This window comes from Poeciliopsis prolifica, unplaced genomic scaffold (genome assembly GCF_027474105.1).
Source record: "Poeciliopsis prolifica strain line A6 unplaced genomic scaffold, Auburn_PproV2 SCAFFOLD038, whole genome shotgun sequence".
Classification (NCBI taxonomy): Eukaryota; Metazoa; Chordata; class Actinopteri; order Cyprinodontiformes; family Poeciliidae; genus Poeciliopsis; species Poeciliopsis prolifica.
Window position 1 is genome coordinate 4,559,132 of NW_026562413.1, and position 27,597 is coordinate 4,586,728.

Here is a 27,597-nt window from a genome sequence, read left to right on the forward strand (position 1 = left end):
TAAATACTTTTAAATTATGATTTCATTTATGAAGGAAAAAAACCTTTGCAATCCAATCTGGTTCTCTGTGAACAGAACCTGTCTGAGAGGATGGATTGGCTGAATGGATCTCAAAAAGCAGCACATCATGGCTCAGTCTAGAGAAATTCAAGATGAAATGAAGATAAAGTCACTGACATGATAAGTCTGGAAAAGATTGCAAGCCTGTTTCTAAGGCGTTAGACTCCAGGGAATCACAGTGATTATGATTTATATGATTGAAAAAAATTATAGAAATATTGAGAATTTTCCCAGGAGTGGATCAGAGCTCCATGAAGGAACCCACAACATTTAAAGCACAGAAACACTGAGAATAATTGACACTTCTCCCATGGACTACCATTGTACATACCACATCATGTTTTAGTGTAATTAATAGTGGGCTTATGGCAGCCAAATTATTGAGCTGATCTAAAGGCAGAAAATAAATAGATCTTCCATAGAGTTCATAAACCAAAATATTGTTTTGAAGAATCTAGAATAATTCCCTCCAGTTTTGACCTATATTTTCATTGTGGTTCACAAATTGACCCAATGTAAAAGATTGCCAAAAAGGCATAAAATAATTTATTTGTGTTTCTATTATCAAATTCAATATTTTTTCAATTTTAAAGTTTTTATTTTGAACGGTGATCTACTTTACTAGGCGAGTTTGAACGGCGCCAGCTTGACAACTGTTGCCTTAATACACCATATAGAAGCGCAACCAACAGAACACACCGGAAACACACCGGAAGTCTTTCAGTGCTACACACACCCCGCTACTTTGTAAAGAAAGAGCCAAAATTGACGTAAACATGCGCTGAAATCACATTCGTGCGTGTCATTCCGCTTGAAAAAATAGATTCCACGACAAAAATGGCTTCCACATCAAACTCGGAGTCGCCTTCTGTGTCTGACAAGGAAAAAAGCAGGAGTGCACTTTGCGAGGAGTTCGCCACTATAACGGGAACTGATAGCGCCGTTGGTCAATGCTACCTGGCTGAAAACGACTGGGAGATGGAGGTAATTATTAGTGGTTACATTAGTATTAATGCGCCAGAGGCGATGTTGCCATGTCCACACGGCTCGTGCCGTTATGGCACTGATTATGGCAGTTTTGGGTTAAAAACACTAATAAGATCCTCTGTAGTGGCCGTTTTATTGATTCGTTCGTTGTGTTTACACGAGGAAAACATCATTATCTCCTCGAGATACAGCCAGACAGGTTTTATTTACTTTTTCGAAGCTCCTGTTTTCCACAGAGAGCTGTGAACTCGTTCTTCGAGGCAGACATGGAGAGGATATTTGAGGAAGACTTCCAGGAGAGCGGCTGCATCCCTCCGAAAAAGAAGCAGAAAGTGGAGGCAGAGCCTTCAAAGGACTGGTGAGTCAACAAGTCATCACAGCAGAGAGTCACTCTGACCGCATACAGTGGAGGGCAGTGACAGTAGTCTCTGGAAACATGTGCAGCATCGACTTGACCGGAGACAGTCCAGTTGCACGGAAACCCCCGGAGGAAGATGACGGCAAGCTGTCCCTGATCTCCTGGAACGTGGACGGACTGGACCCGGACAACCTGGCAGAGCGGGCCAGAGGCCTGTGCTCCTACTTAGTGCTGTGAGTGAAACTACAGGCCTGCAGTAACAAGTCACCATTATAATTAATATAATCATGCTTCGCCAGAACTTCCTCCACATGTCTTACATTTTAAGTGGTCATTTATCACATGAAAAGCATTTTTTGTCATTATTTTTTTTTATCCTTTTACACTTGTGATACTTCTCGGTCCATAGATACACCCCTGATGTGGTATTCCTGCAGGAACTCATCCCACCTTATGTTCAGTACTTGAAGAAACGGGCTGTCAGCTACCTCATCATTGAAGGTTGAGTATGGCTCAGAGAGGCCTTTTCTCTGAAATAGGCTCATGCTACAGTAAAATCCAATAGTATCAATAATATATGACGCGTGTGGTGTGTGTTTCTGGTGTGTGTAGGTTGCACGCACATATAAGCGCTCCACTGATTATGGCAGTTTTGGGTTAAAAACACTAATAAGATCCTCTGTAGTGGCCGATTAGTAACATTGGTCTCATTTCCGACCTATAGGAAGCCTGCAAACAAATCAACTGGAAAACGATTTACAAGTATGTAGTTTTTGAAGTAAAAGGTTGAAATTTGCACTTATTTAACGTGTGTTACTTCTGAACTTGGCTCCTTGTTGAAAGTTCCTCTATTTTTCTTCAAACCGGATTTCTACTGACTGCTGTTCCCTGCAGTAATGATGCCGACTACTCACAAGTCGTCCGTACAGCCCCAGTTATATAATGATGATGAATAAATACATACTGTATCCTTTATAACTCTTCCTGTCTTCTGAACTCTGATTGAAGGTGGTGAAGAAGCTTATTTCACAGGAATGATGCTAAAGAAATCCAGAGTAAAATTCTTGGAGAGTGAGATTGTAACTTATCCCACCACACAGATGATGAGGAATCTACTTGTAGCTCAGGTATTTCCACCTTTACTTGTTTTTTTGTTTGTTTTTTTTTTACCAAGAATCCCACCTGAATGTGACACACACAAAGTTTTTTCACTTTTTGTCATATCACACCCATAAACGATGGTGAATTTGCTGCTGTTGTATCTTTACCGCCTTTTCTAAGAGGTTTTCCTCCTAAAGTTCTCCTTATTTATCAGCATTTGTTTCCTCATAAACTCTGTTCAACATCTCTCTCTGTGTTGGAGAAGACCGTCCCACAACATGATGCTGCCATCGCTGTGTCTCTCCTTACAGTTTCTGTTTCAGGACTATGTGCAGTGCGGGTTTTCCTCTGCAGTGGAGTTTTAAATGAAGGGCAGAAGTTTTAGTTTCATGTGAATGGAGCATCTTCTTCCAATGCTGTTATTTTCTTGCCATCTTTCACAAAGTAAATATTTGTGGACCCTTAATAGTTGGATTATTTTGGGACACTTGAGTTAAAATTGGCCAAATACACAAGGACACAATGCTTTTTATATTTAGCTTTGTAAATGAAGAATATTGTATTTTCATTAGTTTACAATTAAGCCCTACTTTATGTTGCTCTAGCAAATAAAATCCCAATTAAATACATTGATCTGTTGATACACGACAAAGGCTGAGAAGATTAATCAGATTAATTGTGGTAAACTGATCATTAGTATAAATGTTAACTAATTTAGTGATTGATTAATCATTAGCCAGAGTATACAAACTAAAAAAAAAAAAGCTAATTTGCTGGAAGAACATACTGTTAAGTTTTTTTTTTAAGAATACATTTTCTTTTTAAGATAAAGAAAAACTTTGTAACTATGTTCTACCCAGAACTCCCAAGTTGGATAGTTTTGGCTGCAGCCAGTTCAAATTCTCTTAAAGAAAATCTTTTAATAAAGACCCTTTGCTATCCAGTTATTAATTGGTTAACCCCCAAACATAATCAGCCAATCAGCTGAACACTGTTTCGATATCAAGTCAAGCAGAAAAGGCTGAGATTTTCGCATTTCAAGCATTTATTTTTTATCTGCAGATGCATCCTTTTCTAGAAATGATCAAGCGTACGCTAAAGAAATGCTAAGTTATTGCATTTTAGGTGATAAGATGTTTGTTTTGTCATTTAAAATCGGAATAGAATGGTTGATTTGCATCTTCCAATGCATTTCTAATATTATAAGGTTTAAGTTGTGAAATAAAACATCTGCAGAATGGGAACTGGGAACCTGCAGTTTTATCTGATTAATTGCCTGAATAATTATTAGTTGCAGGAGTACGAATACTTTAGTAAGTGACTCGAAATGCTGCATGTCTAAAATCAGGTGACGTTCAAAGATCAGAAGTTGTGCCTGATGACTTCCCACCTTGAAAGCTGTAAAGGCCACGCTCAGGAGCGGATGAAGCAGCTGCACACGGTGATGCAGAGGATGAAAGACGCTCCTGATGATGTCACCGTCCTGTTTGGAGGGGACACGAATCTGAGGGACACCGAGGTCAGCGTTTCCTCGCAGCACCGAGTCGACTTCTGCTTCAATGTACGTTATGAATTCCTCTTTGTTCTGGGCTTGTCAGGTAGCCAAAGTGGGCCTACCGTCTGCCGTCTGTGACGTGTGGGAGCGACTGGGCAAGCAGGAGCACTGCCGCTACACGTGGGACACCAAGGCCAACAGCAACAAGACCGTTCCCTTCGTCAGCCGCTGCCGCTTCGACCGCGTCTACCTCCGGCCAGCGTCCAAAGAAGAAGTGCCACGTCTGACCCCAGATCACATGGCCCTGATCGGACTAGAGAAGCTGGACTGTGGCCGCTACACGAGCGATCACTGGGGCCTTTACTGCAGCTTCACCGCAGGGTAGAAACACTCGAAACAGCTGGAAGCATTTTAGCGAACATCTGCTGCTCCCGTTTTTTTATCAGCCAAACTGTCTTTGAAAATAGGCCCGAGCTGACGTTTGTTGCTTGTTAATGTTAGATCCTGATTTGTTTTTGATCTCCATGCAGTTTTAAGATAGTTAATAAAAACATTCGTCCTGTTTGGAAACCACAGCTGAGATTTGAATTTTATGCTCTCCATCCGACTCCCATAAAACTGCTGACAGAAAAATGCCACTGAGGCGAGACAGCAGCCTGGATCCCTTCACAGGCTCCCGTCTTAATGATGAAGGTGACTGCAACAAGTTTTTCTCTTCACACAACAAAAACCTAATAAATGTATATTTTGTTCTTATCAAACACGTTGTGTGAGTTTCCAGACATAAATGGTGTTTGCATGTTGCCACTAGAGGGCAGTATTAAGTTACAGTGCTGCTTAAAAGCAGAGCTACTGTTCTAGAAAATTGGAAATTAAATATTAAACATCTGTACTCAAACTGAAAAAGAAAACATTTAGTCAGAAAGATGATGTTTTAACTGAGAACCACAGAGTTTGGAAATATCAAAGGTAACCTGGATAAATACAGAATGTAGTGTTTAAATTAGGTTTCTTTTTTTTTTTTTAGGAAAAATTCATCAAACAAAATGATCTGTACACTTGTTAAAACAACTTCTGTCATATTCCACTAGTTATAGACAGCTGAATTCAGTATCACAGGCGACACTCGGGTCTCATTACTGGCACACCTGGAGAATGAAGGAAACTATTCAGTGGAACCTGTCTGACAACGTGAAGCAGGCTCTTTAACGACTTGCTGTAATTGATGGACATTGTCTCTAACACACATGGTCCTGAAGGAGAATGTCCCACCATGACCTTGAGCTCCAACACAGTGGTGCTACTCTGCATCAAAATGATCTAAAACACATAAAAAAGGAAGGACTTTGGATTGGCCTAGTCAAAGACTCAGCTTAAATTTGCACAATGACCTTACGATACAGAAACACAAAATGTTACCAAGTATTTTTGGTCTAGTTTCTGATTCAAATAAGACAAACATAGCAAGTAGCTGATATAAGGGCTTGTTTTAAGTCAATAATTCCTAGTACTGATAAAAAAAAAAAAAAAAAACTGCTTGTTAAAAGTGAAATAATTTATCAGTGCAACAAAACATTATTTCCATATTATTTGTTAAACTATGGGAGGGGAAATGTTACTCAGGAAGATAATTTCACTTATAAAAATCACTTTTTCATAAATATTAACAAATTACTGACTGAACAATCTTCTTTGTCATGCTTAAAAGTTACTTGTAAGTTAATTTTGCCTTATTTCAAGTGTTATGTGATATTTTTACTATAAGCTGGACTGAAAATACTTAAGATTGCATGATTTTGAAGTGTGAAAGGGCAGCAAATGCTCAAGAAGAACCTCCAACGATTCTGAGTTATTAAAACAATTCTGCACAGAGGAGTAGACGAAGATCCTCCAGAGCCTGAAATACAACGGTCACTTTTTCCACATACGGTGAGGTTGATTTGGTTTGTTTTGTCCCATATAATAATTTATAATCTGAAACATCTGAGAGGAGCAAATCTTTTTTTTGTCACACTGTATTATTATTATTTTAGATCAGAGCCGTCTCGGCAATCTGTGGCAGGTTTTCATGACATCCCCTCCATCCAGTCCAAATGTTGATTATTCTCTGCTGCAGCAGAAGACGGGCTGACATTAGGAGAAGTCACACACTGAAGTGACTCCTCCCTGGGAGCCTCATGCCCTCCTCTCTTGTTTGTCTTTCTGGTTTCCTTTGCAAGGACGTCAGGATGAAATCCTTTAACGACCTGTACAGACGAAAACATGAGCATCTGCTTTTCTTGTGGGAGATGTTTTTGTATGAACAGTTCATGTTTTTCATGCGTATCTCCATGTACGGACAATGTACGGACAATGTTTTATTTAAAAAGAAAAAAAAAAGGCAGGTCAGAAGGATTTTCACTAATTAAGGTTAAAAAAAAAAGTCCCCTCACACTGTAAAGCCTTTAACTCACAGAGATCAGGAGCAGCTCATATAGGATCCAGCAGCTGTCTGAGCCAAGACTCCAGTCATGTGATTTAGCCCTCTTGCCTGGAGCAGCGTCTTCCTGCCACAGGCCCGCCTTCCTCCTCCACAAACCCACAGCCACTCACACCGCAGGCGTTTCGCCCGTAAGGCGGCGTGGATGTGCTCCAACATCATCTCGCTTTCTCCCCTCGGCCTCCTTTATCATTTCACTCCTCGTCCCGTCCAGAACCATCAGTCTCACACATGTATTTCAGGAGCAGAGCCCTCAGTGATGGCTGCAGCTCCTCGCTGGAGCTCCGTCACTACGAATACCCTTGGAATTGCACCCGACGTGTCCATGTGCTGACTGGGAGCCCCTGGGACGAGCTTGTCCTTCGGCGTGGTGTTGGAGGATGATGATGATGATGATGATGATGATGGATGTGACTCAGATCTGACCCCAGTCCAGAGAAGATCAGCAGATCGTGTGAAGAGCCTGAGGTGCAATGACTTGCACAAGGAGGAGAAGCTTTGCTTCTTTGTAAATGTTGGACTCTGACTGGGATCCGATGTCGATCTGAACCGTTAAAAAAATTAAAAAACTCATCTCCCCTTTTTCTGCATCCATGTTGTCACTGGAAAGTCGAGAGCAAGCTTAAGTGGTGCTCCAGTCCAGGACGCCCTAACTGCACCCATCAGAGCTTTACTACAAAATCACTGTGACAAACTGTCCCAGAAGCCACCGTTATTATTTCTGTTCATGCAATGCTGCTGCTCAAACTCTGAGTCCCAACGGTGATGTTTGCAAGATCAGAAAGAAACAGATTATCTCAGAGCAAAGAGTGGAAATACCTTGTTCAGAGACAAAACAGTGTAAATTTGAACAAGAAAATCTAAAGGGAAAAAAAACCCCTCAAGACACCACAATGTGTTAAATAAATGCTTTAAGCATAAGAACATTTTAGCTGAGAAAAAATATCCAGAAATTCACTGATTCGATATTTCTAAGTAACTGAAAATATAAACGAACAAAAGGAAAAATATCACATCAATGCAAAAACAACAATTGAGTTTAACATAAAGGCAAAATAAGGAAAGTAAAAATCACGTCAACAAAATGGCTGAAAACACTTCTGTTTCCTTTGTCAAAATGTATTATGATTATGTCACTGATGTTTGTAGGACAACTTCCAGATCCCGACATTCTGGCATCAGGAGAAAAACTACGCCAGCTGGAGTCCCAACCACTTATCGCTCTTGTCCTAGACGTTCTTTCACATTTGGAGCTGGTTCCATTCAAATTTGAGCCTGTGCCACAGGGCTCACCAATGTCTCATCAGTGCCCACCTGAAAAGTCCTCTGGTAGCATCATTCTGCACCACATGGCTCCAGACTTCCCTTCTCTTCCTCTGATGCTGCATAGTCTTCCAAATATGTGCTTTGTGCCCACACTTGGTCAACTTCTGCATCTTCATTCTCTGCAAGTGTCACTGGAAATGTCTTATGAAATAGAAGCCAGAACAAGAGAGCAGTCCAGATGTCCTGCATGGGTACATCTTAGACAACCAAGACTTACTGCTAGCCGTTTCCGTGATGCTTGCAGAGGAAGTGCAGAGGAGGAGTCTGCTGCCACAGCACTGGCATCTCGGATGATTAGGGGCTCCACTAGACGAACTGCCGCCATGAAGCGTGGTCTGCAGGTGGAGTCTGAGGTTCTGGCAAACTATGCTGAGATGTTGAGGGTCAACGTGCTTCCTGTGGGATTCATTGTTCGCCCTGACGCATCATATCTTGGTGCAACTCTTAGCGGTGGATCACTCGGCTCGTGAGTCGATGAAGAACGCAGCTAGCTGCGAGAACTAATGTGATTTGCAGGACACAAAGGTGTACGACCCGTCAGAATCACCCCGTTTGGACTGGTTGAGGTAAAAGGCAGCATGAAGAATGATGCATCTCAGGTTGCTCACCTCAAGGTCCAGGATCACCACCCAGTTTTGAGGTGTTCAAACACCTCAAAACTGGTTGGAGGTACAGGGTCAGCTGGCAATCAGCAGATTGGAATGGTGCGACTTTGTTACAGACACGCTAACAACAATAACTGTTGAGCGGGTGTGGCGTGACGAGGCTTTCATTGATCAAATGAAATCTAAACTGGACTTATTTTACTTCAACATCTTCATTGATGTGTTCATGTCAATGCAATAAGAATTATAAAATGTGTAACTAACCCTTTTGTTCCTTTGCATTTCAAATATCCAATCTCAAGCTGTGTGAATCACTGAAAATAATTGTTACTCATGAAACATACAGAGATGTGCAAATGTCTTTAAAAGGCAGTTGGATAATTTACAAAAATTTGTTTTTCTTAATTGCAGTTGTCTTGAAACTGATGTTTTAAAATTTTTCTCCTTGAGGTTGTCTTAAGTATTTTTTTAAAATCAATGTATGGTGTACAATAATAAAATATGAAATAGTTGTGGATATTTTTTTTGTTTTTACTAGATATTGTAAATTGTACTTGATTTGTTTTCCTTGCAATTCAACTTAATACAAAAAGAAAGTCAAGTGTGCTGCCAAAGTGTGTTTTAATTGAATATTTGTAAACATTTAACTTTTTACATAGCATTACAACAATTAACATACAGAAATAATTTAGTCTGCAACACAAAATGGGCCTTGATAATTTACCAAAACACAACAGTTGTGCCAGATTTGATTGACAGTTCCTATTAAAGTGAGAGGCACCGGGGAATCCCAGATGTGGCAGCACTTTACTCTAGCGATTGCTCGCTCTACAATGATCCGCAGCCGAGCAATGGTCTGGTCTCCTCTGTCTCTTCCTTGCTGAACTGACCAGGATGCCTAAATGATGGAATGATGAGTTTGGCTCCAACTTCATGAAGGAGGTCTTGAATGAGGAAGTCTTTATCTGCCATGACTTCATCTCCCAGCTCAAGCAGAGGAAGGATTCCACTGACCTTCGTTATTTCTTTGTTGGAGATGCAGCCTGAGTACAACGCTGAAATAAATGTCACCAACCCACAGGGAGCAACTCCAATCAGCCCTTTCAGAGTGGTGTGGTTCTTGTAGGCAGAGAACGTTTCAGACTGTAAGGTGAGGGATGATGGCGTTTCCAGATCAACTTCTGTGCAGTCCAAGATGACACGGACATTTGGAGAGAACTTCAGAAATTTCTGAGGCATACTGGCTTTTTTACCTTCTCACGATTAATCCACAGGTTGATGGAAGAGAACACAGTGAAGAGGTAGTTGGCCCAGCTGATGGTCACTCGGCTGACAGTAGCTATGCTGACTTGAAACATGTCAGCAATGAGCTGCTCCTTCATGCCCACTGCATCACTGAATGAGAACATCAGGAACTCATCAATCAGAGGCATGCAGCAGGCAGGGCTGGCTTCAGCACATGCTTCCTCTCCAAGTTTCTGTGCTTTGGTCCAGAACACCAGGCGTGATGCAGAGGGTGCAATGGACTCCCAGAAGATCCGGAACAAACATTCAGATGGAAATTTGGTGTAGAACCGGATCTGGTCATCAGAGGCACAGTAGCGGCTAAAAGTGTGGCAGACAAATCCACTTTTTGAAGTCAGGCCTCCAACTCCTTGATATAATCCAGAGCTTCATCAACTGCACCTGTAAAACCACAAAATAAAATAGCAAAACATACAGTTAGCAATAAGTTTTAATTATATATTTGAAACATTACTTCAATACATGTTGTGAGTCGGAGCATGTATGTTACAGCCATTGACTTAATCTCTCCACAAAATACATAACCACATAATCTCATAATTTCATTATTATGTGATCAGAATAATAATAATATTATTATAGCAACAGTTATATTTTACTGAAATTATCTTATATGGAAAATAAACTATCTTTTACCTGCGGGTGGATGTGCCGTGTAGTCATGGTCTGCAGTAGCATCTTCAGCCTGACTAGCTTTCTGAGAGGACAAACTGCCGTTTCTTCGCCCTCTCGAAAGCAGACTCTCTCATTGCTGGTGCAGTGAAGTTATTCTAGGCAAACAGGGAAGGAACAGCTCCACTTCTAAGGCGGCTGGTGGTGGATCCGCTAACAAAATCCTCCGGTGTGAAGTGGCGGCTACATACGAAAGTACTCCCTGTCTTTATGCAAAAGTCCGGACCTTCATCTCTTCGGATCGCCTGGATCCACGGTCCGGGTCCGTAGGGAACGCATGATATGACAGATAAGGCTGTTTTCTTGCCACACATGAACAACCAGGGACTGAACAAAAACAACTGCGCTGAGACTGAGCCATTTTTCTAGCCTTTTAATGCTAACGCTATAGCCACCGGAAGTTATCAAACTCCACATCCGCTTTATAAAACACATGCGCACAACCACCTCGGCCCCGCGCATGCGCACAACTGCCTCGGCCCCGCGCATGCGCACAACCACCCCATCCCCGCGCATGCGCACATCCACCTCGGCCCCGCGCATGCGCACATCCACCTCGGCCCCGCGCATGCGCACAACCACCCCAGCCTCTCGCATGCGCACAACAGCATCGGCCCCGCGCATGCGCACAACTTCCCCGGCCCCGCGCATGCGCACAACCGCCCCGGCCCCTGCGGGTGGATGTGCTGTGTTGTCATGGTCCGCAGTAGCATCTTCAGCCTGGCTAGCTTTCTGAGAGGATAAACTGCAGTTTCTTCGCCCTCTCGAAAGCAGACTCTCTCATTGCCGGTGCAGTGAAGTTATTCCAGGCAAACAGGGAAGGAACAGCTCCACTTTTAAGGCGGCTGGTGGTGGATCCGCTAACAAAATCCTCCGGTGTGAAGTGGCGGCTACATACGAAAGTGCTCCCCGTCTTTATGCAAAAGTCCGGACCTTCATCTCTTCGGATCGCCTGGATCCACTGCCTCCGTTGTCCGGGTCCATCGGGAACGCATGATATGACAGATGAGGCTGTTTTCTTGCCCCACATGAACAACCAGGGACTGAACAAAAGCAACTGCGCTGAGACTGAGCCATTTTCCTAGCCTTTTAATGCTAACGCTATAGCCACCAGAAGTTATCCAACCCCACATCCTCTTTCAAACCCGGAAGCTTGAAAAAGGCATTAATCCCAATGAATTAATGAATAAATCTGATTTATTTTGCTCAGTTGTATTAGTCAAACAGTATGGATGACTTTGTTTGTTTATTGTCAATTTTGGTAAAATTATGATTTATTAAGATATTTAAATGTATGTGTATTTGCCTACACATACATTACCAGTATCTGTTTACTGAATTACATCTATTTACTTTAAGATTAGATGCTTATAAGACACAATGATGACAAAAAAAAAAAAAAAAAAAAAAAAAAAACAATAATACAATGTTTTAAATTAAAATAAAACAAACATTTAAATATTAAATTTGTTATACAAAATATATCTAATTAAATACATTACCTTATAAATAAATACATCATGTACTGCATTGAAAATATAGTTCAATGCAGTACATGAAATTAACTTAATAAAAAGTTTAAAATATTTGTGTGCAATGGAAATACAGCTATGACGACAAAAATATATATAAATATTCATGTCTGATTTTAGCAAAATGAGAAAAAACAGTTGATATGACCTATTGATTTATTGCCTTCTACCTCTTGGATTGAACTGCATGTTTAAAATGAAGATAACAATTTAACTCCGTGCTGCTTTTCAAACTTCAGGTCTGCTGAGACCTTGTCATCGGTTTTACGTGAGATAAAGAACGAAAACACATGTAACAAAGTCTGTCAAGTTTTATTTTCTCTTTCATAAATAACACTGAACAAGCTTTGTACAGTGATAAATACTATTTTATACACTGTAAAACCCTCTGTATTAAAAAATACAGCATATGTGTAATGCACTTGATACAGAAGGGGAAGTATTGCATTCCATGGCACCGGGCCGGACCGGACCCTCCTCTCGTCCTTCCAGTCCCCCCGGCTGCTCTGCAGAGACATGTCCTCTGTGGTTCTCTATGAAACATACTTCCCTCAGGAATCAGTTGTTGCATAACTAGATCTAAGTTAAGTAGAGCCCAGCTAGGAAGAACAAAAGCTTTTTCTCAAAAAAGAAATACAAAAAAAAAACTCCACACAATCTTCTTAAGTCCCAGCTGAGAGAGACTATGTACGGTAATCGTTATTTATCATTTTGGGGAACACGACATGTTCTCGCCATGCTTTTCTAACAAACTGGTGTGAAAAAATATCCTCCTCCGTGTCTCAAACGTACCAGACTGAGAGGTTGAAGATGTTCATGCAACAGCAGTGAGAAGCTAAATCGTTTGTAGGTGATCCAGTAGTTTCTCCCGAAAGCAACAAACGCTCACACTTTTGTTCCTCAACAGAACATCAGAGGCAGCAGGAGGTAAAAAAAAAAAAAGGCAGGTTGAACACAAACGAGTCAAACAAAAGTCAACTAACCACTCAGACATTTGAAACTGAACAGCTCCAGGTTCGCTTGGCTCAACATATTACACATATACGGTTTTTATTCCCTTGGATGTTGGGTTTTTGTTTTTTGTCATTTTTGCTTTTTAGTGTCAAACATTATTGCTAAATTCCAAGGGGAGGGGAAATTCCTAGAAACATCTTACAAAAACGGAGAAATAAAGAGTTTTTCAGAAGATGGAATGTGTTTTTGGACAAACATCAATTCTGGATTTCAGCAGAAACAAAACAAAACAAAACAAAAAAAGAAGAAATGAAATACGGGCGGGGGTGGGGAGAAAAGAAAAACAAACAAGATCAGCAAGGTTAGAAAACAGGTTTCCTGAACAACAAGATGGATGTTTTAGACAGAAGCCCTTATTATTCCTCAACCAGACTTTGTCTGAGGAGCAGCATTGTAAAAAATGTAAAAACAAACCACAGAATCACATTCATCATGTAGAGTCCACGTTGTGTCTGATTGTCAGCTTCTGAGACTTTCAACCAACCAAACCCGTCCAAAGTCAAACACGTCTTTATGAAAATATCATCAGCCGGTTTCAGCGGGCTGAGCGAAGAAACCTCCGGCAATCAGAACCTTGTTCATCGACGCAAAAGTAGGTAAATAAAGTTGTTCATCTGTGGCACAGAACAATAAAAGGCTCTATTTTTGCTTTTCTTTCATTCTACAAAAGAAACTAAGCTGACTCGGGTTTGGGTTACTTTGTGGTTAGTTTGGTTTCAGCACTGAATGCAACATTCATACTCTTCCGGTAATCTTTTATGATCTATTGCACGGATTTGTGAACATCAGAGATGAAAAGTATTTACAGGTGCAGCTCGAGAAATTCAAATATCTTCGAAAAATTCATCTAAGTAATTCAGACCAAATTAAAACTCAGGTGTGGGTGCATAACACACAGAGGGTATATTTCAAGTATTTGTGAGCTTATGGCTAATAAAAATGCAAAGTTCAGTTACTCCTTAAACTAAAATTTTATGTAAGACTTACAAACAAATTCCCTCTTTTTTTCAATTTTAATGCAGAAATTATATAGCCTGTCCTGCTACAGAGAAGCAGGCCAAGTTGATAGAGAGCTGAATCCAAGAATAAGTAAAGGAAAGCTTAGTGGAAGGAAAATCTGTGGTAGAAAAAGGTGCACAAGCAACAGGAAGATACACAGCTGTAGGAGGATTTTAAAGCAAGGCCCATTCTTGAGTTTGAAAGTATATTTAAAAAAAAAAAAGAAATATTAACCTACCAAAAGGTATGCCACTTCTAATTAGTGACTCCGTTTGGCTAAGATACTTCATTGAATTGGTGGCATGAAGGTAAATCAAGCTTTTGCTGACCAATCAAGCAAAAGCTTGATTGGTCAGCTTTTGCTGACCAATAGCCAAGTCCAACTCTGGACTTGGCTATTAGTCCAGAGTTGGGTACTTTTAATCCAAAATGCATGTTTTCCCACCACACATTTTCCTTCCACTCAACTTTCCAGTAATATGCTTGGCTACAGCACTTTGTGAGGATCTGGGTTCTTTAGGAGTGATCAATTTATGCAGAGTCTTTTCCACATCATGGGAAAACAGAACATTTCTGGTGTTGAAAATCCTCTTTAGATTTCTCAAATGTAAATTTACATCACATTAGCTGTAATGTAAATTCATTACAGCTAATGAATCTGAAGAATTCATTAGCTGTAAGCCATAATAACAAAAATAAACACTTGAAATATAACACTAGGCGTGAAAATTCCTTTGTTAAATTAATCACTGAAATGCATTATTTCTTTAAATGTTTTTCTAATTTTCCTTTTTTTTGTTGTTTTTTTTGTTTTTCCAAATCGCACAGTTAAAAGTAAAATCAAACCCTAGGATTTCCCAGGAAAACGTGACTCAATGCTTCCAACGCAGGAATCACTTCCCTGGCTTCATACCTCACCTAAACTTCCTGGAGAGGCGTTCCTGAGTGTCCTGCTGCGAAAGCTGCTCCTGTTCCAGCAGCTCCGAACAAAACTAACAAACCAGCAGAAAGAGCTTGGAGACTTCTCAAAACGAGGGCACTTTAAAAAGAACCAACGACTAAAGCAAAATTATCCAAAAGTATTTATAATGCCCTTGTTATTAAACTGTGAATGAGCACTAGGTGTAGATAAAGTCACCTGAAATGAGACAGAACCGCATGAAGTAAAGGTGCATAGGTTGGCAACAGAAAATCGATTCCTTGGTTCTCTAGAAAGCTCCAGATTGCACATTCATGATAACACCAGGCGGCTGGTGAGGTTTGTTTCACCTCACCTCTGATATTTCTGAAAGTTATTGTTTCATTGACATCTCCTGTAACAGCAGATATTAAGACGTACCGCTAAGAAGTCCAACTAATAAAACATATTAAGATGACAAACCACAAAAAGGATTTTTCACCGCACCATTCTTTATCGAAGAATGCGTGGTCCCAACATGTCGACAACAGAAACCACAGAACCAAGACACTTTCAGGGTTTCCCTCCGAATGTGATGTCATGAAGGATAAATGGTAAACTTTGCCACCAGTTCGCTCCGGACTCCAGAACTCAGCGGGCTCCTTCTGAAGCTGTCCAGTCTTAAAAGCTGAGTCTTCTGGTCCGTGGAGCTAACCAGAGTCACTGGTCGTCACACCACGTTGACGCAGTTTCCACTGCTGGCCGTCGCCCTCTTGCTGCAGTACGAGAAGCCGCTGTGATTGGTGGAGGAGCCGTTCATGTGCGATGACTTGAGCTCCATCTGGCAGGCAGCGATGGCAGCGTTCAGCTCAACCTGAGCTCTGTGGACCACGTAGAACATCAGCCCAATGCTGATGATGATCTGTGGAGATACACAAGCTCATTTTTGGATTTGTATCATTTTCGGGTGTCTTCAGACACAAAAGTTTTATTGACTGTTCAACTGGGGGAACAAACATTGCGACATTTGCTACATTTTCAGCTGGTCTGGTTCTCTTGAACTGTATCAAACCGGTTAAACCCTTTGAAAAACCTATTCCCCTCCTTGCCTGAGGTGGCGCTGCATCAATGAAGAAACAAAAACTTCTGAGCATAACTTCCTTCTTCGTGAAATGTCACAAAAATGGAGTGGCGTCAAATTTCAGCAGTTTTTTTTTCCTTTCACTAGGACTAGTGACACCAACACGACGTTGGGTTTAAAAGAAAAAGTTCTCTTCACATCTACCACTAGTTTTAGACATTTAATGACATAAATGTTGGCCTATTTTTACCAGAAAGACAAAAATTTGGAGCAAGTATTGGTTTCGCCCAGCTAACACTATTCTGTCAATTACTTTGCACTCAAAAAAAAAGTATGTCATGACAAAATTACAACTAAAATAATAGGATATAATTAATTTATAAAGCAAAATAAATAAAACTGTCAGAGTTTCAACTATTTCTCTCCTGTCATTTTTGCATTGTTATTCATAGAGCTTACAAAATTTGTATTCTGCGGTAGTTAATTAAATGGCACTTTTACAGCACCCAGTTTTGCATACTGTAATCCTAGACAAAGGTCCATGCCTGAGCTATAAATACAGTTAACATTGACTCATGTCAAAATGAGGTCTACCTGCAGCCTCGACATTGAATTCATCCCCACTGCTCACTGGGCTCCGTTTTCTTTTTCTGAAGTCATATATTGGCTGCTTAATCTCATAATTTGTTTAGTTCACCTAACAATGTGTCATTTCTTTTCATTTTTTCAAACTCTTTTACATTGGCAGACATGCAATTTACTGCAGTTTGCATCAGTTATGTTTTTGTTTCGAAAACAGCTGGATGAATCTGATTCATTTAATACCTGTAGTGTGGGATTGTTTTTTATTCTGTTAGAACTGAGTGTAGGCGTGCCGTGGTAGCGCAGAGGGTTAGCACGTCCCACATTTGGAGGCCTTAGTCCTCGATGCGAATGTCGCGAGTTCGACTCCCGGTCCCGGCGACCTTTGCCGCATGTCCCCCCTCTCCTCACCCTCTTCCCTGTCTGCCTACTGTCAAAAATACGAGCCACTAGCGCCACAAAAAGTCTTCAGAGAAAAAAAAAAAAAGAACTGAGTGTGGTGCAGCCATATACATGCATTATGAAGCATGCAAATCCAATTTTAATATTTAAGGACATATTTCCAATGGGCTGAATTAAGTTAGAACAAAGGCAGACTCAGCAGCAGGTGTGTTTTGGAACAATTTAAACGTTCACTTCTTGGAGAGGTGTGTGTCATACAAAAATGCTACACGTCCTTTTGAGGGCGTGGCTCCCTGCCTTCAGGAACAAGCGTCACCCGTTTTCTCCACGTGCATTATTAAACGTTCGAGCAAAGTATCATGACACTATGTTTGTTCAACCTTGCTCATACCAGATATGTTGATGCAGTGTGAAGCTGCTACCAAAGCCGGCCAGCGCTTATCTATTGTTACACAGGCACAAACCCTGCAGATGAAGCTGAATCATACACCGGCCTTTACAACAAAAAAAAAAAAACAACAGTGAGCATGAAATAACTCAGAGCGGGATTGAAAAACATTCTGAGTTTCCCTATTTTATGTACAAGTCACTCATTAGTAATTATAAATTCAGTTATAGCATTTCTCTTACACATTTGAGTAGCTTGATATTATATCTATCCATCTCACCTGCAGGCTGAACACAAAGTAGCCGCTGATGCTCTGCTCGGCGATGACGTCCTCCATGGTGCGCAGGGTGGTGCCCAGGTATGAGTTGAGGAGCTGTGTGGGCAGCAAACCCACGGAGGAGGCCACCAGGTAGTTTGGCAAGGACACATCTGTGATCTGAAAGCCGAAACCGAGACTTTACCTCACTCAAAAAAGATAAAAATATGATAAAAATATGGCAGCACTTCGGAGCAGAAATGAGAACTGTTTGTATATATTTTCATGCCATGAATTATCATGTTAAATTTCAAGGAATAAAAACAGAAGTGGACACACTCTACTGTGGTTAAATAAATGTCTGTTTATTACAGAGCCATACTGACGCAGAGAACAACACATTCATTTAGCAGGAAAGAGCTGTCGCTAAGAAATATTTAGTTGTGTGTACCTCCCACTATTTGCTTAAGTCTAATGAAACAAATTGTTTTATTTATTGTTTCTAAATGTCTGCTTCTAGATATCAAAAACTTTATAACAAGCGTTAGACATCATTTGTACACTAGTCATTTGTTTCGGGGACAATCCAGGAAAATTCCTTTTCTTTACAACTGAGACTGTGATCAGATTAGATCGCAGCCAGGCAGCCCTGCAGCAGACGCTGCATAATGACGTATGAAGAAAAGCAATATACAATAAATTTGTTTTAACAAATTGATTTGTTAAATTTGTTAAAACAAATCCTGTCTGTGTGTGGAGTTGAAACCAAAGTGCTTTTAATGCAAAACATGGTTTTAAAAGTGCTTTTGCCAAAAGGAGAAAAACTGAAGCTTATAGATATTTAAGCTTCAGTTAAAACTTATAGATATTTAGAAAAATACAATTTTATTAAGTAGGGGAAACCAATTGTGTCATCAACTGAATATTAATTAGGTAATTTCTAACAGAATGGATAATGTATAGCTTTGATACAGGGTTAGATAAAGAGTTTGCATCTGCAACAATAGAATAAGACAGGAACACACAATCAGATTCATTCTCCTGCACTCCAGCAATAAAAAAGCAGAACTACATAGTTTCTACTGATAGCATCTACATGCTATCAGAAGCTGATTAAACTATGCTTTCAGGGTTGCCACAATATCCTTTAATTCACGTCACAATAAGAAAATCAGATCTTGGTTATGCAACAAATGCCAACAATATGGTGGAACTTCCAAGTTCTAAACACACGTCTGCACAGATTCTGCCCAGCATCTCGTTTCTCGTCGCTGCCGCCTAAATATAAACAAACGTCTGTGTTTGTGTCACCCTTGATCCCTTGTTTAAGTGATGACATAAGCCGCAGCGTGACAGCGTGGGCTGCGTGTGGATGTGACCTTGGCTCGGTGTGCACTTTGTCCAGACTGTGGCTGATAGCGGTGGCTGATGCAGCCTGCTCCAAAATGTTTTCAAGGCGTTCAAATGCAAACGCTGGATCCAACCAAACGTCTCGACGCAAAGATAAATCCCAAACCAAACCGTCTTTCGTTTAAAAAAAAAAACAAAAAAATCCCAGACTTGTTTTTCTGCAGTTCTTAGTTGTTTATGTTCACTTGAAATTAAAAAAACAGCAAAGGTCAATATTAATGAATAACCTGTGACCGATTTTCTAAAGTGCACAAGCAAATCCTTAGAACAAATCCTGGAAATACCACAAAAATAGAACAAAAGAAAAACCTTTAACACAAAACGTATTTCATCCATATCTCTAGTCCAAACGACTTTTGAACTGAACTCCTCAAGTATGGATTATATCAACAGAGACAAAGGTAAACATTTACTGGGTCCTCCACATGTTTGTAGTCATTTTTGACATAAAGAAATGAAGAAGGAAACAAAGAACAAAAGGAAGAAAGGGAGTAGGATACAAGGAGGGAATGAAGGATATGTAAAAGAAAGTAAAAAAGGAAAAACAAATAGAGTAAAAGGGAGGACAACAAATGGGAGGACACAAGGATAAAAGGGGAAAAAGAATAGGAACAAGGTAAGAAAAAAAAAGAAAGAATAAATAAAATAATCAAGGAAAGAGACACAATCAAGAATAAAAAGAAGGAAGAAACGTGAGAAAGAAAAAATGAATGAGAAGAGGACAGGAAACAGGAGACGAGGGACAGACAGAATGACACATTATTTATACAGACATAATCGGGAAATACAATTATTTACCATATTTTTTATTTTACATACTTATCCACACCTGAAAAAAAGTTTAATCAATTTCCACAACTTTCCTGACTTTTTCAAACAGCGTAGGAGTTGGTAGCTTTTCAAAACATAACTGATGTTTTCTCTTTTCACTAAAAGATCTTGACTATGTGCAGCCATGACACATCCAACCAGCAACATGTTAAAAAACAAAAACAGAACCTCTCAGCAGAAATCCTCCCTGACTTTTAAAGTGCCTCTGCCTGCCAGGCGTCTTGCATATAAAGCTCTCTGGCGTTCGTCTAGGGGGGAACGCATCGTTGGTATTTTTATAACCATGCAGACAATTCCCACTGAACCTCTTACTTGCTTCTGTAAGCCTCTATACCAAGATGAAAACCGAGAAGTAAAAAAAAAAAAAAAAAAAAAAAAACTCTCCATCCTGTTTTTGACCTGATTCAATCAGATAAGCAGCTGCGCAGGTCTGACTCTGTGCTCATAAACAAAACTGTAAGTAGGCTGATCTTAACTATAGAAACATGTTAGCAGTTGTAATGCTATTGTTTGTCTAGATGCACACATAACCCCATTTTTTTATTGCTTTAATTTGTACCGGGTACAAATTAAAGCAATGAGTGTCCTTATTCCCTTATTAGCTCATTATGCCAGTTGGATGATGCTCTGGGTAATGAAGCATGCTTAAACAGCTGATTTTGTCCACTTCGTCTCAGCAAATATGTCTTTTTTCCCCGAGCTGTCTCATTGTTTTGCTAGCTGATGCAGTCTCTGGGTCGTTTTAGGTTACCAACTATAATGTGGCACCATCTACTTCAGCAGAAACAAGCAGGGGGCACGCTGAAATGGAGCCTCGCTCGCAGAAAGTGCTTACCGAGGGCAGAACTCCACCGCGATGAGGCTGCGTGAGCCGAGATGTTGCCACTCATGGCTGCTCGCCCTGCGTACTGTCGAGGGTATGAATGTTGGGAAAACAGTTAGCAGCTCGACTTAGTAATGAGCCTCCTGGTGGGACAAATTATAACAAGACAGTGAGACTCTGAGGAAGGGCTGAAAGCCCGCTGGACTGGAAGGTGAAAATACTGCAGAGGAAGCAGGTGGAGCAGGGAATACATCTTATTAACCTTCATCTAGCAGGACCTGATGAAGTCCCTGGTGAAAGCCTCACTGTGACAACTGTGTGCAGCTGGAAGTAAGCGCTAGTTTCACACAGCTGAGCTTGTTTTTTTTTCCACGAGGCAATAAGTCTGGTCCATTCTTCTGTGCATTCTCAACACTGTCCTCGCTAAAAAGTCCAGTCCAAAGCAGACAGAGGCAGTATATTGGGACAAATGCAGAACTGTTTGACTCTTTCGAACAGTCTACTGTATGTTGTAAACATCTTAAAAAGGTGTGAAGTAGGTCCACAAGCAAGGAGAACCCGTTACATTTCCTCTTGACTATGACAGGATTTTCCCTTTCCTTTTTGTTGATAAATGCATTATCTGGTTTCTGTGAGTGAATATATGCGCACCAAACCAACTCGGTTTCCGTTCTTCTGGATACATTGATATTTAAGCTGGATCTAAACTGTGTCAATTTGAAGATAGTTTGGACGAAGCACAAAAAGGGGGAATTTTTGGTCCTACATTTTGCAAACCAGCGCCATATATAGAGTTAAATGTGGTAACCTATAAACCAAGAATTTCAAACTCATTTTAGTTTTGGGCCAAATCAAGATCATAAATGCTCTTAAAGAGTCGGTAGTGCCAGAATGTATTGATAAGACCCATTCACAAACTGTTAAAATATTCAATAAATTCTTTAAAGTAAATCATATTTAATATCTTTTCAGTCTCCCAAGGATTTCATCATTGTTTTGTGATTTTTTGCAATACAAATCAAAGTGTTTGTGGTACCAATTTGGAAATATTTGCGCTTATTTATGATGGTAAATGCGTCTGTTAATTACTCGCTGTGTATAGATCATGGACTGAAATCTGAAATCAGTAAAGGCCGAGGCAGCCGTTTAGTACAAGTAAGAAAGTTTTTGACAATTTTTGAGGAACATCTGCTATAAAAAACCAATTACGTATTGGTGGAAAAAAGTGTGAGGATTTGTTGATTTTGCATGAATTTCCCTAATAATCTGTAAGAAACTGGAGGGACTGATTGATATAATTTGGGAGTGAACAGAAAAACTGCACTTTATTTGACTGATAAAACAATATTTAAGCACTTTTAGTGTTCAGTCAGGCCACATGAAAAGCTGTGGTGGGCTGGACTTGGCCCACTTACAATCTGAAAATGTCATGACAGAGGCTGTTGACAAAGACATTTGTAATGACACAAAGCTGCGACACCATAACTAAACAATTAAAAATGCAAAGTGGCAACCAACAAATTACCACAACGAGCATTCCAGGAAGCTCTTCTCCTCTATTTTCCAAAACCAACCGACTTGAAGGAAATTAATAATGCAAACCAGAGTGACAGGGGCAGAGCAACACAGTGCATAATGTCTGCCTCTTTAACACCTCACCATCACCTCTGCAGAGCCAAACCCAGAAGTTAATGCAGCATCCAAGGTTAAAGCGTCACACGGGTTACTCTGACATGACAGGGCCAAATCATCCTATGGATACAGAGAGTATGGCGACCGCTCAGCCTCCACATTAAGAAAACACATAAATCACATGGCATTTTGGCCGCTCAGGCAAAAGAAAGCCATCTGCTTGATTTCTGTGATACAACTGCGGCAACATTCCAGATCAAATCTTAAATGCGTTTGCGCTTTAAAATAAATAATTTAGATTTGTTTTGTTTGTTTGCCAATATATCTATGAGCTCACAAGTCATCTCTAATGTCAGTGTAATCAGTGAAATCTGAGATGCTTCTAAAAGATTCCCCGAAGCACAAGCTTTAACAGGTTGGGATGATCTCATGTCAAACTAAAACTGGAAATATCTAAAGCACAAATCCATAACAATAAAGCAAAGATGTTGTTTTATTTAAAGCGCATAAGGGTAGAAATAGTTATTTAATGGTGGCGTGGTATTATGTTTTCCAAACGCTGCATTCTGATTCCCATCACTGCCAACCTGAGATGTGGAAATCAACAACTTCTACGTTGGTTTAGATTCTTGGAGCTAAAGACAAGAGCAAAAAAATAAGTCAAATTAAATACAAAAATACTTCTAAGAAATCAATCATCCAGAAAGCTGAACTGGTTTTGCATCCCACAATTACAGCTCCTGTGGAAACAGACGTAATCTTTATTTTTTTCCCCTGCTGCTTCCTTTATACTGTGAGCTATAAATGACTTTCAAGCTCACCAATTTGCATCCACTTTTAAATTGTTGTGTGCCACGGTGGTTGACTGCAAAAGTTTTACGACTTCATATAACCAGCAACAGAGGCTTTATACAGTGTTTAGACACGCACCAGCATTCATGTGGATTCTGCTTTAAATTTTGACGTTAGCAATAAGGAACACTTCCTGAAATAGGTTCACACCGTCAAAAAGGCGTAAACATCCATAGAGCTGTTTCACTGCTAACCATCTGCTCTTATTTGACTCAGCTGAAACGTGAGACAAACATGGCATTCAGTTAACGTGACATTTCTTGGAAAGACAACCCATCTAAAAAGCACGCTGCTGATGATGTGAAACAAGCTTTCCAGAAGAGAGGCTCACAATTCTAACAAGTGTTGAATGTCTCTTTTTTGGAAAACTGTGAGTTTAAAATGCCTTACTCTTCATGCCCCTTCAATTACCATATTTTGTTACTTTACAGCCTTTTATTATTAGGAAGTTGAAGATAATTACAAAGTGAAAAAAAATTAGATGTTACATATATAAAACACGTAGATTTTATTAGATTCCTCTAATAAAACCAAGTACAACCGATTGCTTTCAGCCAGGAGTCTGAATATTGTTCCAAGTCATTGTTCATATTGTACTGTGATAAAACTGAAAATAAAAACAGTAATATTCTTCAATGTGCTAACAGATTTTATAAGGCTTTTACTCTTTACAGGGTAATCAGTGATCATAAATTATTCAAGTAAAGTATGAAGGTCAAGGTCTCAGGTTGAGTGTAGAAAGGCAGAGGAAAGCAATATCCTGACGCTTTTTAGTTTGATCATTTAGCTTGATCAGATGTCTTTGTCAGGATCAAGTTTGCATGTTCAGAGAAAAGTGGCTCGCGTACGTTGTATCGGCGCACCGCTGAAATGAGGCAAAAAGTTCCTTTTCTCTGGGGGACGGCCTTAAATTTTCCAGCTAATAGACTCTTGTCCGCCTGGAGCATGAAAGCAACATGAAAACGCCTGAGTTCAATGTCCACTGTTCACAGTTAAAATAGTAGTAGCTTTTTCTGACTCAGTTCTGGCAAGATATAATTTCCCCTGAGTGTCAGTTGGCCCAGCAAGAAAGCATTTCCTTTCTCTTCTCTGCTAAATGAAGAAGGTCACCAATTTAACAGACAGAACCAGGGATGGGCCGGTTTCTAGAATTGAGTTGTACCAAGGTCATCAAACATTGTGTAACGTCGTTTCTATGGTTAAAACCAGTGGCCAGAATTCTGTGACGAGTTTTGATCTCTGGTTCTTGTACAGTTCTGACCCGTTGATACCACAGATTTCCAATTCAGGTATTTTATCTTTAAGAACTATTACATAAGAAGATATAAAAACAGCAAGAAAATGTGAGTCTTCTTGCTGTAAGTGGTCAATTATTTACATTAGAAGCAGAGGTCAAGTTACACTGTGAGTGAGCGAGAGGAGTCACTGTAAAACAGTTTTATCAGTACTATAAAACAAACACGATTATGGACGTGGCATTTCAAACTGACTAGTTTAGCGTCATAGAATAGGTGACGAATCCAGTTAGCATTAGAAATACAGCAGGCTTCATGTGTATTTTCCAGATAATACTTGTTCCAAATGCTAATTCCAGCATTTTCCATGACTGACAGGCTAAAAACTCAAACAAATTACCTTTCCTGTTATTTCAGCTTTCTGATATATGCTAAAACTTTTGCTGTCTCACCCTTAAGCAGCCTAAACGTATGCAAAAATGTCCTGTAAAGATTTAAAAAATACGACAATCATTTTAAACACCTCACTACATGGAAAACAGTCAAATTTGAAAGTTATTTTCTCAATCACAACGTCCACACCAAAGAGTTTTGTTGTCAGTCCAACTGATAGAGCTTAGATATGAGGCATTCACTGAAAGAAAAAGGATCTGATTTTTGGGATTCTGATAAAGAGCTGATGCTGAAAAATTGAGTGATTCAAGTCACAAGATTTTCTTTAGTGCATTTATAGTACATAGTCCATTTAATGAAAACACCATTTAATCTGTAAATACTAGGGTAAGTGTCAAGTGCACCCATAGTCTTCTTTAATGATACAGAGCAGAGCAACACCGCTTTAGCCTTCTCCACATCTCAGCTGGATGAGAAAATACTCCTACACGTTTCTCTTAGTTACAGGAAGGAAATGCAATCTTATTTTTGCAGTATTGACATTATGCCTAGCTCTTTATTCATGAAAGCATTGTATACTACAGAAAATTAATGCATTTAAATGCAGATTTAGTGAATAGTTTCCCGACAAAATTGCAAATCCTCCAACTCAAGTTGAGAATAAAAGCATCTAAAATCTACGTGATGTGGTTAAATACACAAAGAAGCATAAAATATTAACAGTCGGATTAAAAACTGGTGATGACATTATACCAAATCACACTAATGTTTCAGCAAAAATGTACAGCACTTTCTATTTGATATTAGCAGGTTCTGAACTACGTCTACTAGTTTTCTTTAGCTATAAATGCACATTTCTGTTTTTAGTGACTAAATAGTTTTAGGATTTTGTAGGGTTACAGGTGATATACAATAACTTCTTAACATATCTGACTTGTGTTACTCAATGAAGAGTAAAGCCACAAAAATATACAAAACTCTACACAAAAAGCACTTAAAAACTACAACAAAAATTAGTTCTTATGTCATATATTTGCTTAAGGCTTATATTTGCTTAGAAATATTAGTCTCAACAAATCTAACCAATTCAAAATCAATTCAGGTTCCCTCTCCAAACGTCTTTGTGCCGCCCACTAAAAGGTTGACACCCTGGACAGCCGGCCACTGGAAACATGAGAAAAAATTGATTGACGATGTTTTATACTCACCGAAAAAACTGCATTTTGGAGTCCAAATGGTATGGGGGTGAGTCTTGCTAAGGCAACAATTTTGAGTCCGCTCCCTCCTTCCACTACTCGTATAACAGCACTGAGCTGGTCACTGTTCCCCACTTTATTCAGGACCCAGTCAGACAATAACCGCTTACACACTAGGTGTGCCACAAAGGTCCCTATTAAAACACCCACCATAACCAGTCCCATGCCCAGGATGAATCCATAAAGGTAGCCTGCTGCCACATTCAGAACAATGTACCCCCATCCACATGGAAAGGAAACAATGATCAAACCAACTATGAAGAGCAAGGCTCCAACAAAGCTGTCCAGGCTCTCCACCCAGAGCAGGAGGTCCTTGAGGTACTGCCGCACCAGCGCGACTGAAGAGAAGCACACAGCGGTCAGGATGCAGGCCAGCAGGGCGCTCTTGAAGCAGAAGGTGGTGATGCAGCACGGGTGTCTGAACTCCCCGCCGCTGCTGAAGGATGTCCCCCCCGTGTCGCTGATAATATCGGGGTCTCCATCTGTCTTCCCGGCCCCGACCCCTCTCTCATCGAACGTGCTGCATATCAGGATGTCGATCTTGTCACAGTCCTCCGCGGCAGTCCTCTGCAGCCAGCGGTTCAGCTGGATCTGCGTCTTGCCCAGCGCGTGCTTCACAAACTTGGTGAAGAGCTGCACGGTCGTGACCCCTGACATGTTGCGTCCCCCCGCCTCCCTCAAATCACCTGCGGGGACCAGCAGCAGTGGGGCTCAGGTGACAGCTGGGGTTGTGCCCGGGGTGTTATTAAATCCAGCCTAAAAGGGTTTAGGCGAAGAGTTCAGCAGTAGTACCGCACAGCTGTGCTGCTCTCACATCAACTGCCATTACAGGGTCGGGCTTTCGTCCGTTAGTGTTTATCTTGGGTAAACTAGCTGCGTGATGTGCCAGTCCAGTGACTCCAAGCAGCAGGTTTTACTGCGTCTGTGTCCGTCACTCGCCATGTTCAGAGTCGCCATCCCTCGGCTCCGGGTAAAATCGAGTTAAAATGGGGAGAACGGACGAACTTTTTAAGACTTCACCAGCTTTCCCATCCAGCCAGCCAACACGGAGACAGGCGCCAATCACTGCGGGGCTAACTTACTGCCACCGTTAGCTAACCAAAACGGTTGGTGGATAAAGTCCAACCTTTGCATTTCAGAGATAAAAAACCACTGGATCCGCAGTCTGAGCGAAAAATCGAAGCCTCTTCAAGAGACATAAAAAAAAGCCCTGGTTGTCCTTTCCGCTGCCTGCGGCTCAACCGTTTGTTTGTCCCGTCTCCTTCCCTATACGATGGATGCTGCCGTCGCTGCTACAGCTATTCATACCGACCACTGTTTGTGTCCCAGAATGCCAAGTAAACCCAGCCCCTTCTGAACCAACCACAGAACTGCAACCGGTATCGCGATGTTTCTTGGAGTTTCAGCACAAGTCTGGCGTTTGTTCAGCGAGGAGTAGATTGGGTTCGTTTCGTAAAAGGATACGTCAGCGCGTCCGCCATGTTGGGAAAGGCAAGTTTATCGTAGAGATCGTTTTAAGCCGGAAATTGAAGTAGTCTGAAAATCAGAAGGACTCAGGTTTACTTAAAATTACGTGACAAAACATTATGACTTATAGCAGATTCTAATTAAAATAGCTGCTTTTG

General features: G+C 40.5%; 2 protein-coding genes across 3 annotated transcripts; one reads left to right on the forward strand and one right to left on the reverse strand.

Annotated features, from left to right (window-relative positions):
• Window positions 1–775: 775 nt before the first annotated feature.
• Window positions 776–4,576, forward strand: tdp2b (tyrosyl-DNA phosphodiesterase 2b). 2 transcript variants are annotated; one of them, XM_055053632.1, is made up of 7 exons: window positions 776–1,044; window positions 1,284–1,405; window positions 1,492–1,638; window positions 1,815–1,906; window positions 2,414–2,532; window positions 3,855–4,025; window positions 4,105–4,576. In XM_055053632.1, the coding sequence occupies exons 1-7, from the start codon at window positions 898–900 to the stop codon at window positions 4,384–4,386; spliced, it is 1,080 nt and encodes a 359-aa protein (XP_054909607.1). In that variant the 5' UTR covers window positions 776–897; the 3' UTR covers window positions 4,387–4,576. The 2 variants fall into 2 exon arrangements, with proteins under 2 accessions (XP_054909607.1, XP_054909608.1); XM_055053633.1 differs by having other exon boundaries at window positions 951–1,044; window positions 1,268–1,405.
• Window positions 4,577–12,213: 7,637 nt separating this feature from the next.
• Window positions 12,214–27,453, reverse strand: tmem64 (transmembrane protein 64). The gene is made up of 3 exons (XM_055053792.1): window positions 25,925–27,453; window positions 17,565–17,720; window positions 12,214–15,753 (listed from the first exon to the last, which is right to left on the reverse strand). The coding sequence occupies exons 1-3, from the start codon at window positions 26,627–26,629 to the stop codon at window positions 15,562–15,564; spliced, it is 1,053 nt and encodes a 350-aa protein (XP_054909767.1). The 5' UTR covers window positions 26,630–27,453; the 3' UTR covers window positions 12,214–15,561.
• Window positions 27,454–27,597: the final 144 nt, after the last annotated feature.